The 14,180-nt window shown below is 36.9% G+C and overlaps 1 protein-coding gene across 1 annotated transcript in view; it reads right to left on the bottom strand.

The window, feature by feature from the left end:
* The window catches only part of nbas (NBAS subunit of NRZ tethering complex), a 383,924-nt gene that overhangs the window by 155,651 nt on the left and 214,093 nt on the right, over positions 1-14,180 (bottom strand). Inside the window, exon 40 of the mRNA XM_061900721.1 lies at positions 1,177-1,253. Coding sequence (XP_061756705.1) covers positions 1,177-1,253 — 77 coding nt within the window. The remainder of the gene's footprint in view (positions 1-1,176; positions 1,254-14,180) is intronic.

The following is a 14,180-nucleotide window of genomic DNA, read 5'->3' on the forward strand; positions in this document are numbered from 1 at the left end:
TTCCTGGCCCCAAACTGACAGACTGTCGGTACCTACCTATGAAAGTACCAAATTCGATACCCATAAACATGTTTTACATTATAGATTCCTTTTAAATGCACAATCGGGATCAAATATGGATTGAAGTTGCTCTGACATTACAACTACTTACCCTGAGTACATAAACTAGATTTTGTTCAAATCAGATTCAACGATGATTTCACATTGAATGTTAAATTGCTGCCATGATATAATCTGGACCAGATCAGATCAGGACTAAATATTTAACCATAAAGCTTCTGACTAAAACACAAATTGCATTTTTGAAAGCAGAGCAAATCAACTTTGGTATGACAAACAACTAAATGTGTGAATAAGCCTTTCAAATTAAACATTGATCACATATGGATTGAATCTGTCCTGAACTTCCAGATTTATACTTTAGAAATAGCACATTGTCCCTGTACTGGATACGATTTGACCACGATCCAAGCATCTAAACACCTTAAATATGATTTAACAGATTATATTAATTTGCTGCCAAACATCCTGGATCTAATCCAGAATATAGTTACTGCTTCTTAGATGTAACTGATAAGTTTCCAATTACGTTTTGTCCAGACTTGTACGCCACTCATCCTGTCAGTTTTAGAAATAAAAGCACTTGTGACAGCCTTTGGTTTCCACGTCAGGTGCCGATCACTGCATCGTCGAGCTCGAGCGACGACGAAGCCTTGAAGTGTCCCCACGCTATCAGCAACAAAACCCGAGTCGAGATAAGGGCGCACGACGAATGAGCGATATCAAGTTGACTGTTAAATGACTGGCACTGCGGTACAAAAAGACACAACATCCTTTATTTTAAGACATTGAATATTACAATGTCCAGACTGAATTTGTGGTTTTGTCACTGCAAAGAGACTCGCCTCTCAAGAACACATCAAACCTAAAGGACATTGCATTGACTTATTTTTACTTATGTAGGACAGGTAGACCTGGCATGTCATGAATTCGTGATCAGTTTTATTATACAGCGTTAACCTTCTTTTTACACTTTCTCTAGGGTAATTTACTTCTTTTTACACTTCCTCTACAGTGGTTACAGTGGTTAACTTCCTATAACAGTAGACAGAATTTGAAGCCTGATGGAAATTCTGCTCCACTTTCACTTGGTGTTTGACGTGTGTATCCACCTACCTGAGGCAGGGCCAGTAAATAGGACAGCGCCAGCGTCATGTCCCGGGGAAAGGCGTCGTTAGCCAGCTGCAGCAAAACTGGACATGACAAAGAATTAATACAAAAATTCAAAAGTACATATGTTAAATATTTTTTATTAAAAAAATATATATTTTTAAATATATATATGTTGTATTGATTTTTTGGGGTGATTTTTTTTTACAGTTGATCCTAACCAGGACCACCACAGTAAAAAATTAATGCATAACACAAACTGGAAGTGATCCTGATTAAACGTTTAGGTTTTAGGTTACAGTTTCAGGCCCTAAATAAAATAGCAAATCATGGATAGGTTTTTTAATCAGATGTATGCATCTAAACATGTAAATAATCTACAAAGTTTTGGCATGATTTTACATAAAAACTACATTGATAGATTACAGCTACACTACAATATGCATTAAGACCAATTAAATCCTACTTATATATATATATATATATATATATATATATATGTATATATATATATATATTTGTTCAAGTCATATAAGATTTGAAAAATATTTCAATGCCAAAACAAGGTAAAATCCACATTTTCAAAAAGGATCAAATAAGGATTATGTCTGATTTTTAATTTGGGACAAACACACAAACTGCGTTTTTCAAAGCAGATACGATTTGATATGGCTAATATATAAATGCCTGAATTTTGGATTGACTTTCCAGTTTAAGATTATGGAAATAGCAAATGTTGGCTAAACAACATAACATGTGACTGATAGAATTTTACATGAAATGCTACATTGCTAAAATGACTACCTTAATACAATATATTAATATTTGAAACAAATCCAGTCTTCCATCTAAAGGGCAGATTTTGCAGGTACTCTCAATTTGGATCAGATCAGGATTAAAGTTGGTTAAACCATATAACTTTTGATTTGATTTGATATAACAAATATCTGTGTCAGAATTAAGTCTGGTTTGACATTTTAGCTTAAAACTCTTGAATTAACAATGTATAGCTGGACTGGATAGGGTTTAACTGATAGGTACGCATCTAAACACGTTAATTGGGATTTCATATGTAAAATTTATATGCGACTTTAGGAGGATTTTACATTAGACGCTATATTGCTAAAATTACTTCCACAATACACTATGGATTGAAACCAATCCAATTCAACATCTTAACATAGCATCCTGTATATTTTTATTCTTAATTTTTGCTTTTTATTTTGATTTTTATTGTAATATTTTATATTTTATTTCCACACCCCTTTATTAACTTTTTAAATTCGATTCCAATTCTGCACACTGCTGCTGGAATTTTTATTTTCCTGAGGGAATACTCCTCAAGGAATCGATAAAGTACTATCTATCTATCTATAGAATAAATGTTTCATATACTCTTAATCTGGATTGGTTCAGGTGAAAAGATGGTTTAACCTATAATTTTGGACCAAAACCTAAACTGGGTATTTTTTAAAGCAAAACGTAGAACATGTGATATAACAAAAATCTAAAACCACACATTTATATTCAGCCTCGAATAAATAGTTTTGTATTCTAACTTCAGACCATAGAATCAGCAAGACATGGATATGTTTTGACTGAGAGGTAAGCATCTAATAATGTTAATTGTGATTTTATGTGCAGATTTTTATGCAAGTACAATTTCCATATTCTCAATCTGGATTAGATCAAGAATTAGAGCCGATTTAACCAGAGCTTCTGAAGAAGCAAAAAATGCATTTTTCAAAGCTACGCAGATAAGATTGTATACGACACACCTAAACTTAAATGAATGTGGATTTTATATCAAACATGGTTTTCATTAAATATATCTTCAAGTTCAAGCTTCAAAACATAGAAAAAATACAAATATGTCTAAACTGGATACGGTTTGACTGAGATGTATGCATTTAAACACATTAATTGGGATGTTATCTGAGAATGTGCTACCAAACAATCTGGATTGAATCCTGATTTGATTTACAGCTTCCAAAATTACTGGCCTACTTGGAAGACTTTCTGCAGGCAACCTTTGCTGCATACAGATGACAGCAGCAGTCAGAGGGCAATACTTGACAAAGTCAAAAGCAAAGTCAAGAAGCATCATAAAAAAAACAGTCCTCCTTCACTTGTGGGATCGTATCCATTTTCTTTCCAGACTATTCATGTATTCAAAGACTAAAACACATACTGCCTAAAAGTGCACTCCAGATATCTTAAGTGTACTTTAAAGTTCCCCAGTATGACGGATTAGTCTATCCATTCAAAGCCCATAATTAAATTGTTCTGATTGGAGAATGGATTAGTTGTCTGAAAGTGTCTTCTCAAACAAAGTCAAAACATATTGACGACTGCTATTAAAGCGGTACGTCAACACGAATGGGCTTAAAAGTCTAGGAGTGGTGCCAGAACTTCAAATTTACAGTAAAACCCAGTGGAAAATCATACTATCTGAAGTTTAACACCAGTAATCAGCAAAATTCTGCCTCCAACCTGAAAATCATATTTCTTGCCATCTGCTTATGCCCAGTGTTATGAAAAATGCATCATGTATGTAACTCAGTTAGGTTGCCTGGAACCACCAATCTTAGTTCTTAAAAATCCCTATTCTAAAAAAGTTTTGCTTTTTATTTCTATTTTTTGTGTCTGTGTGTGTGAGATGCTATCCGAATTGATTGCGCTTACATGTGATAACCATGACGATGATGTGATTAGGAAATGTAAGATGTAGGCTACGTAGACAAGATGAACACACATGTTCTGGCTACATAGCGAGAGTCAAAAATATGTTAATTAATTGTAGTGTAAGAGAGCTGTACACTAGCGACTCTGCTGGTGGCTTAGTACAACATGCCTGAAGTCCATGAATTAGTGCGAGTGTGCGGGAGAAGCAACTAACATCTTAGGCACCCGCCAAACCTAAATGTCTGTACATAACTTATTTTTACACGTGTGACAGTTAAAAAGCCCCTCTAATGTTGACAATATTGGAACTTATTTCATAGTTCTGGACCTAAAATTGATGCCACATGTCAAAGGTAAAGTTAAAGTTAAAGTACCAATGATTGTCACACACACACTAGGTGTGGTGAAATTTGTCCTCTGCATTTGACCCATCCCCTTGATCACCCCCTGGGAAGTGAGGGGAGCAGTGGGCAATAACGGTGCCACGCCCGGGAATCATTTATGGTGATTTAACCCCCAATTCCAACCCTTGATGCTGAATGTCAAGCAGGGAGGCAATGGGTCCCATTTTTTTATAGTCTCTGATATGACTCGGCCGGGGTTTGAACTCCCAAACTACCGATCTGAGGGCGGACACTCAAACCACTAGGCCACTGAGTAGGTTTTGTCATGGTCATGTAAAATTTCCCTCAAAATAGACAGTAGTGATTTTAGGCTTGTTTTATAACAAGTTTCAGCACATATAGGAATGCACACTTTTAGCTCCAAAATTTGGTGCTGATGTCACCTATAGAAGACTGGAGGCAAGTTCCTACCGCGTATAACGTGTTTTGGTAACATCATCATCCCGAATTACAATATGTAAGCGTAGTGTTTGAAAGAATGATCAAATATGTCTGCCAAATGCATTGTTGCAGTGGTTGCAGCAATACAACTAAACCAGGGTTTAAGCCAGCATACATTTCCAAATAATGGGAATATAAGAGAAGTATATACCTCTCCTTTCAAATTGATAGGTTGTACCAAGTGTACTTTGCAGATATCATTTCAACCTGACTTTGAAGAAGGGTTTTGGTCGGAGTTTGGATTTAAAACATGTAAAGGAATCAAGCCAGATGTGATCCCAATAATCAGGAGCACACACGGGGCAGAACGACTGCGGAAAAACGGAGAAAGAAGAATGATAATTTTAGATTTCTAATTTGCTCATAATGTTAACCAAATCAGTTTTGAAGTAACCATGGACCGAGGTGACAAAAACGTGCAATCAAGTGATCAAAATCATAGTTTTACATGCCTTTATTCACACTGTTTATGCTGGGAAATGGGACCTAGTTCTGAACACGACGCCACATCAACAGGGGGCGGCATGACAAGTCTACCGATGGAAAGGGAACTTTCCACATAGAGCTGGACTGAACAATTTCATTAAATTTGAATCTCAATTTCAGTTTTGATTTTCTTACAAATACAAAATTATTATAATCCAAAAAACAATTAACAGGCCATGCAATATGCATGCAAATTCTTGAGCTTTTAACAGCAAAATGGATGAGTAAGCATTTGAGTGAAAAAAGACCATGTTAACTCGTACTTTGGAATCTGAACATGGTTGCTAATTTTTATTTGATACAACACTAATACGTCTAATCAATAATCACAACAGGACTGCAGTCGCAACTCCTTTTTTCTTTTTTAAACAGTCTCATGTCATCAGCTTTAATCTCAGAACAACAGTACACTTCCCCCTTTCACAATTAACAGTGCTGTGCCCAACATCCGGTCTAACTGCGCTAACAAAATAAAGGTTTAAAAAAATACGATCATAACATACTTAAAGCACTTATTGATACATTTACAAAATTTTGACTTAAAAGACTGTTCAAAATTGTCTGAAGATGAGTTGCACCAATCAATGTGAGGAGTTTTGTATTTAATTTAGAAACATTTGTGGGTTTAGATCAGGGGAGGTCGTTGTGAGTTTGTAAAGCTGTTTGAGATACTTGTGATTGAGGGCTACATACTGTACGTGCATTTCGATTGATTGATTGAATAAAATTGTATTTATGACACAATTTTAAAAAGTAAAAAAATTTATTAAAAAAATTAAAATGGAAAAACTTTGTAGAGTTATTTATATTGTTTTTGTCATTTTAATTCATTGATGTTACTATCCTTATAATGGGATTACCACCCATAGGAGAGGCCATAGAGATTAAGTGCTCTTCAAACTGGGCGGCAGACGAAAACAGGGCGCTTGGTCCGATCCTCGGCATGGTTCTCACCCTGAAAAGGGTGGAGTGCCATCTCTGGGTTGGGGATGGGATCCTGCCTCAGGCGAAGGAGTATCTCGGAGTCTTGTTCACGAGTGAGGGAAGAGTGGATCGTGAGATCGACAGGCGGATGGATCAGTGCGGCGTCTGCAATGATGCGGGTCTTGCATCGGTCCATCGTGGTGAAAAAGGAACTCAGCCGGAAGCCAGAGCTTTTAATTTACCAGTCGATTTACGTTCCTATCCTCACCTACGGTCACGAGCTTTGGGTTATGACCGAAAGGACAACAAGATCACGGGTACAAGCGGCCGAAATGAGTTTCCTCCGTTGGGTGGCGGGACTCTCCCTTAAAGATAGAGTGAGAAGCTCAGTCATTGGCGAGAAGCTCAGAGTAAAGTCGCTGCTCCTCCAAATCGAGAGGAGCCAGATGAGGTGGTTCTGGCATCTGGTCAGAATGCCCCCCAGACGCCCAGGGCGCGTTCAACCGGTAGGAGAACACGGGGAAGACCCAGGACACGGAGAGTCTATGTCCTCCAGCTGGCCTGAAAACACCACGGGAACCCCAGGGAAGAGCTGAACGAAGTAGCAAGTACAAGGAAAGTCTAAGCTTTTCTGCCTCCGAAACCCGACTACGGCTAAGCTGAAAACGATGTATGGACAGATGGATAGATGGATGTTCTACCTATTATTTTTATTTCAATCATTGAATAAGATTGTATTTATGACACAAAAAGCACACACATTTTGGTGGTAAAATCATTTAAAAGGTAAAAAAAAGAAAACTCAAAAAAATTAAAATGGAAAAACAATCGTATAGCTAGTTAAACTACTTTTTTTCTTTTAATTTATTGATGTGAATATCCCTCCAATGGCTCACCACCCATAGGAGAGGCCATAGAGGTCAGGTGCTTTGCGAGCTGGGCGGCAGTCGAAGGGTAACAGAAGCCAGCTATTACAAAAAGGAACGCCACCTCGCGGGGCTGGGGGGTAAAGAAGAAGCCTGAGTTGGTGCACGAGGTTGAGAAGTTCCAGCTGGATATAGTAGGTCTCCCTTTGACGCACAGCAAGGACTCTGGAACCAGTCTTCTCAAGAGAGGTTGGACTCTCTTCCACTCTGGCTTTGCCAGCAGTAAGAGGCGACGAGCTGTACTTGTAGCCTTGAGCCTGTACATTGAAGTTTAACCCCGCGGATGAGAGGGTAGCTTCCCTTTGCCTTCGGGTGGGGAGACGGGTCCTGGTAATTTGTGCTTACGCACCAAACGGTAGTTCTGAGTACCCACTCTTTTTGGAGTCTCTAGAGGGAGCCATTGGAGTGCTTCCTCTAGTGGTCTGACTTAAGTTGGACCCGTTTTCCAGTAAGGGTAAGACACCGCAAGGGCTATCTTTTGTCACTTATACTGTTTACAAATTTTATGAACACAATTTCTAGGCGCAGTCAGGGCGTTGAAGGGATCCAGTTTGTTGGCTGCAGGTTTGGGTCTCTGCTTTTAAAAGATTATATGGTCCTGCTGGCTTTATCTGGCCAGAATTGTCAGCTCTCACTGTATTGGTTTGCAGCTGAGTGTGAAGCGATTGGGGGAAAAAAATCAGCACTACCAAGTCCGAGTCCCACCCAAAAAAGGGTAGAGTGCCAACTCCCGGTTGGAAACGAGATCCTGCCGCAGGTGAAGGAGTTCAAGTACCTTTGGTTCTTGTTCACGAGTGAGGGAAGAGTGCATCAGGCGAATTTGGTGATGCAGACCCTGCATTGGTCCATCGTGTTGAAAAAAAAGCTGAGTCAAAAGGCAGAGCCTCAATTTTTACTGGTCGATCTACCTTTCCCATCCTCATCTATGGTCATGAGCTTTGGGTTATGACCGAAAGGAAAACAAGATCACGGGTACAAGCGGCCGAAATGAGTTTCCTTCATTGAGTGGCGGGGCTCTCTCTTATTAGAGATAGGGTGAGAAGCTCTGTCATTTGAAAGAAGCTCAGAGTAAAGCCGCTGCTGCTTCACATTGAGAGGAACCAGATGAGGTGGATCAGGCATCTGGTCAGAAAGCCCCTCAGGTGTCTTGTCCAACCGGTAGGAGGCCATGGCAAAGACTTAGGACATATTGGAGCTGACTTCGGAACGCTTCAGGATCTCCCGGAAATAGTTTGATGGAAAAGGAAAGCCTGGACTTCTCTGCTTAGGCTGTTGTACCCGCGACTCGATTTTATATAAGCAGAAGAAGATGGATTGATGGATAAATGTTGTACCTATTATTTTTATTTCAATTATTGTTGTTCTTGATACTGTACTGTCGCAGGTTGTTATTTTAAATTATATTCAACGTTGATTTTTGGTGGTAAAATAAATACTCGGGTTTTCAAATGAATGAAAATTGTGATATTAATCATGATTTCAATACCAATCAAAATAACAATGATTATTATTTTTCCCATAAACGTCCAATCTTAGTTCAAAAATTATTTAACAGAAATGACAACCAGATTAATTTTCAAAAACATACAGTAAAGAAAACTTGTAAGTTAAACTTTGATCATCTGGGCGCTCTGGGTCCTTTAAGCATTCGTGTCAAGAGAAAATGAAAAAATGTGTTCTTTAATTTTGGTCTGGTTTAGTCTAAACTGTCATGCAACAGTAAAAATAAGTTAAATGCTAGTGCATAGCTAATAAAGGTTGTAGGACGATAACATATTGACCCTGGAACTGATTCATTCTACATCCAGTATTTTTTTATTGGAAAGCCTAAGTGTAAAAAAACAAGTTTATTTATCATAAGCTCACAGTCACTGCAGCAAGCTTGGGTTTTATAAATGTAGTAAACTTGTAGCAGCAACAACGACTACATTGAGGAGCAACAACATTGAGAGAGGAGAGCGTGTCCTCGAGCGCTTACATCACCGTGTGCAATTAGTTTGAACATTCTGCTGCTGTGAGTACTTTCTCCTCGGTGCGTTGCATTTGTGCGGCTGATTTCAATGTCGTTTGCAGCATGCTCAACTTACACAAAGTGTCGTCACAAGGCTATATTTCGGAAAGTGCATATATTTGGCTGTATAATTTGGCAATAAATAATAGCTGCCATTTGTAAAACACTCTTATGTAGGGCTTTAGCATTACCAGAACTCACACTGGCCTTGTCTCACACTGCATACAAGACAATATTGGGGAAAAATTCCATATTGAAGTGAAAAGTCAAGTCAAAGCTGTGGATGGTAATCACACAAAGGTGGCACAAAGGCACAGAAAAGAAAATTAAAACATGTGAGGAGGAAATATGTTATAGCAGTGATCCCCAACCACCGGGCCGCAGAAGATTTTTTTATTAATTTTTATTTAAAAAATATATATATTTATTTATTTTTTATTTTTTTAATATATCAACATAAAAAACACAAGATACACTTACAATTAGTGCACCAACCCAAAAAAACTCCCTTTTTCATGACAAAAAAAATAAATAAAATAATAATCCCCAGATATTGTTGAATTCTTACTGATTATTAGTTAAAAGGGACACTGTCACAAATGGAGTTTAATGAAGAAATGAGGATTCCATTCACCATGAAAATAAACAACCTTGAAAAACAATCCCAGTTAGCCCCCTATCAACCTTGCACATGCACACACACACACACCCATCCCCTCAGTAAACCAGTGTAAACAAATTTAAATCAAGACTAAAAGTTGTCAGAAACGAAATCCAATCATATTTAATTACCTCATGTAGATTGGTGGGAGGAGTTCACAATATATTCAATCACAGTTCTTTAGCGTACAATATGAAAGAGTGTGGGAGTGTGCGACAAAGTTGGGCCAATCAGATGGTTTTCCTTCTGCGAAGAGGAAGTTCAAGTGCAAAAAGATATATAAAATATATACTGATCATCAAAACGGCCAAAATACTGGGAGGAGAAAAGGCAAATATAATTATTTATCACACACAATGTGATTTATTAACACTCATCACTGTTTTTCGAGCACTATTTTGTATTTTATTTTGTAACTGTGCAATCTTACAATTCCACACAGGGCTGCAGGACCTGTACTCGTGCTGCACAGACACATGATGGACAGACGATAATTATCCGTCATACGTGTCAGAAATTAAAAAAAATAGACACGTTCTATTCAGCAACATCATTTTATTATTTTATAGCTGCTACAGGACTTAACGGGGTGATTAAAACAAAATAAAGTTAATGTGTTTTGGTGTACTTTAATATATTTAAATAAACTTTTTTTTCCACAAAGAACATACAACATTAAAATATTTCTTATATTAAAAAAAACTTCTTGAAGTATGCATTTTTGTATATTGAGTGGACTAAGTGCAGCCTCTCTCCCATGCATCTTCAGCAGGTAAAAAAAAAGAAAAAAAAAAAGAACTGGTGTCAATGTAGATGCACTGTACTACTGCATTTAAAATGCCCATAAAAAGTGGTAGATGTCTCCTGAATGTTTAAAAACATAGCAAAATGCCACAGGTATGAGCATGAGAACATGTATGTGCAGTAAATGAGTTTGTTTCCGTGGTGATAAACTGTAGAGTACATGCAAAATAATCAATTAACAAATAAGGCGTCTTGAACCACTTTACAATTGTACACACAATCTTACAAAATCACACGCAAAACGCTAATTATAGACACTATTTTATCGATTGCGCACGCTGTTTAGCGCATGGTATATGTAACTTAGTAAATCAAACCCATACTGTAGTTAACAACCTAATTCTATGAAGAAGGCAATGCTACTCCTGTATTTGCACAGAAAAAAAGTGCTGGAGCTTGATGGAGCAGCGTGTACACATGAAGCCCCCCTCACATATTTTACTGCTCTCTTATATATGCCTGCGTCAAACCGGTTCTGATCCCAGTTGAGTAATCTGCGCGTAATGCTGGCAAACTAACTCAATTGCAGTACTACATGTGCCCTAGACTCAGGTGAAGTAAAATACAATGTTTGCATGTGCAGTGAGAATGAATGCAACCTTTTCCTGTGCATGTTAAGACAATAAATTAAAGTAAGACAAGTAGGAAATGTTTTTGTTTTTCCAAAAATACATACTTATATATATATATATAACAATAATATAATATAATGAGCATGTTTTTGTTTGCTATTTTGTATTTCATACATAATACAATCAAACTTATAATGGTAAAAATAGTAAATAGGACAATTTATAAAAGGAAAGTGAATGCAACCTTCCTCTGTGTATAATAAATACAATAAATAAAAGTAAAGTATTTAAAAAATACCAACACAGTATACAAATACAAACAATATACAGGAATAGAATAAAAAACTAATTTGTTCACTATTTATTATAGCAAAAATAGTGGATGTTAACAATAAAAAAGCAAAGAAAATGCAACTTTGCTTTGTGGATGTTAAAAGACAATAAATACAAGTAAAACAAGGAATGTTTTTTTCCATCCATTTACTACCGCTTGTCCCGTTTGGGGTCACGGGGGTGCTGGAGCCTATCTCAGCTGCATTCAGGCGGTAGGCGGGGTACACCCTGGACAAGTCGCCACCTCATCACAGGGCCAACACAGATATACAGACAACATTCACACTCACATTCCATTCACACACTAGGGCCAATTTAGTGTTGCTAATCAACCTATACCCAATTAAAAAATAAATACAAACTATTAAGATAATATGATAACAGTTAATCTTAATATTTTGTTTAACTGGTATCGCTATTTAGTATTTCATTTGACATAAAATAAACTTAAGAGTAAAAATTAGCAGATAGGAAAACATTTTAAATAAAAGGGAATGCAACATTCCTCTGTGACCATTAAAAGTAAAGCTATTAAATGAAAATGTAATTACAAAAATGTACTGATTTTTATAAAAGCATATTACATTTTGATGAATGTAAATTAAAATGTATTGTAGTAAATAATAGGGGGTGAGATCGTAAAAAATAAAAGTGAATGCAGACTTTCTCTGTGCATGTTAAAAGACTGTACACTAGATCAAATTAACGCTAAACAAACATTGACAAACAAAATAATAATACAATAAAAAATATATATTGCATTTGATTTTACCATTTTGTATTTTATTGGAAAACTAAAACCTACAGTATGTAGACTGTGTGATGAAATAATGGGGGAAAAGCAAGAAAGAAATGTAAAAGTAAAACTTTTTATCTACAAAACAGATAAAATAGCACAGCAGCATTTACAATATTTAATTGGTAGAAAGTAAACAGAGTTATAGTGTAGACAAATTCCCCAAATACTTTGAAAAAAAGATGGAGTGTTTCTCTAGAATTGAAAACACAGTTTACTGACAATCCACTAGGAAAAAAAAACAATTGTAAAGATGTGAAATAAGTGGCAGCCACTCTTCTGCTCATGAATACAAAATATAAACATTCTGGCATGACACGATGCATCTCAAAGAGGACTAGAGAAAAACACTCATGCTTATTCCTCTCCAGGCCTGTAGATAGACACACCCCTTTTAACACAAATATTCGCAGACTTGAAAAAATTAAAAGAAAGAATCTGCGCCACAATTCAATAGATTTTAACTTGGCCAGTGCACCAAAGCTTTAAAAAGTGTGTTTTTTTTTCAGTTAGTAATGGAGTGTCTTGTGTGCTCTAGCTAAAGTGCAAATAACCTGGCAAACTAATAGGGATGCATGATTATCAGAATTGAATCGACATCTAGGTTTTAGTTAGTGTGGTGAATAACCGCAAGAGGCTGATATGTTTGTTTATTTCCTCCGCTGTCAACGGCATCTGAGTGACAGACGTGTTCGCCAATCATAATTGTTAACTCTTGCGTTTGTTCGTCTCTTACTTCAAAAAGAAAAAAATACGTCTTTGTGAATTTCTATATGCACCTGATTGTGTTTAATTAACAGAGGAATTAACTGAATAGACTGACCCCTCTTTTCAGTTATTCCAAATCTTTGCCTCAGCGAGGCGCCTCTGCCAACACTCACAGTACAAAGAGAGAGCCTTGCGCATTTCCAGTGAGTAGTACCGCAAAATAACACAAATTAGGAGGACAAAAGTAAGATTACAAGGCTAAATGTCTTGTTGTTGGAATATTTCAGATTTAAAACAGATGGGCAACATGAGACAAATGAGCGAAAATGGCGTTGTGACCTCATGATTAAAACAAATAATAAGACAACGTTCGACCTCATTTTTCCATCCATCCATCCATCCATCCATTTTCTACCGCTTATTCCCTTTCGGGGTCGCGGGGGGCGCTGGCGCCTATCTCAGCTACAATCGGGCGGAAGACGGGGTACACCCTTCCAACAGGGGAAAAAATGCACTTTAAGATGTTCAATATTTATTAAAGTAAATCTTTTTTAAAAAATTCAGAATAGAAAAGCTATTTACCTTTCAGTTACACATTGGTAAACAATTCTACAGTAATGACAAGTTAACATTTCCATCCTTTTAAATGGTTACTTGCATTATTATACACTGTATAGTTTTTTTTATTATTTATCATATTTTTCGGATTATAAATCACAGTTTTTTTCATAGTTTGGCCAGGGGTGCGACATATACTCCAGAGCGACTTATGTGTGAAATTATTAACACATTACCGTAAAATATTAAATAACATTATTAATCTAATTCGTGGAAGAGACGGAGAAAATGTCAGCAATCGTCACTTACAGGTCAACCAATAAGAATTCGGCGGGGTGGGTCATGGCAGAAGTGCATTGTGGGTCATGGGATGCTAACTGCTATATGCTATATGCTACTGCCGTAGCTATTAAATTTGATCTTTTCAACGTTGGCGGTAACTTATAAAAACTGAGAAGAGCTGAACAAAAATGGCACCGAAAAGGAAATCATGTACTTCAGATTACAAGCTGGACGTAGTGAAATATGCAGCAGAAAACGCAAGAGGAAGCGGCGCATACCTTTGGAGTTGGCAGAGTTGTTTAGAAGAGACATCGAGGAAGAAGATTTCATCGAATTTATCGATTAGGAGTGACAGATTGTTTGGTAAACGTATAGCATGTTCTATATGTTATAGTTATTTGAATGACTCTTACCATAAT

The sequence above is a fragment of the Nerophis ophidion genome, linkage group LG05 (assembly GCF_033978795.1).
Source record: "Nerophis ophidion isolate RoL-2023_Sa linkage group LG05, RoL_Noph_v1.0, whole genome shotgun sequence".
NCBI lineage: Eukaryota > Metazoa > Chordata > Actinopteri > Syngnathiformes > Syngnathidae > Nerophis > Nerophis ophidion.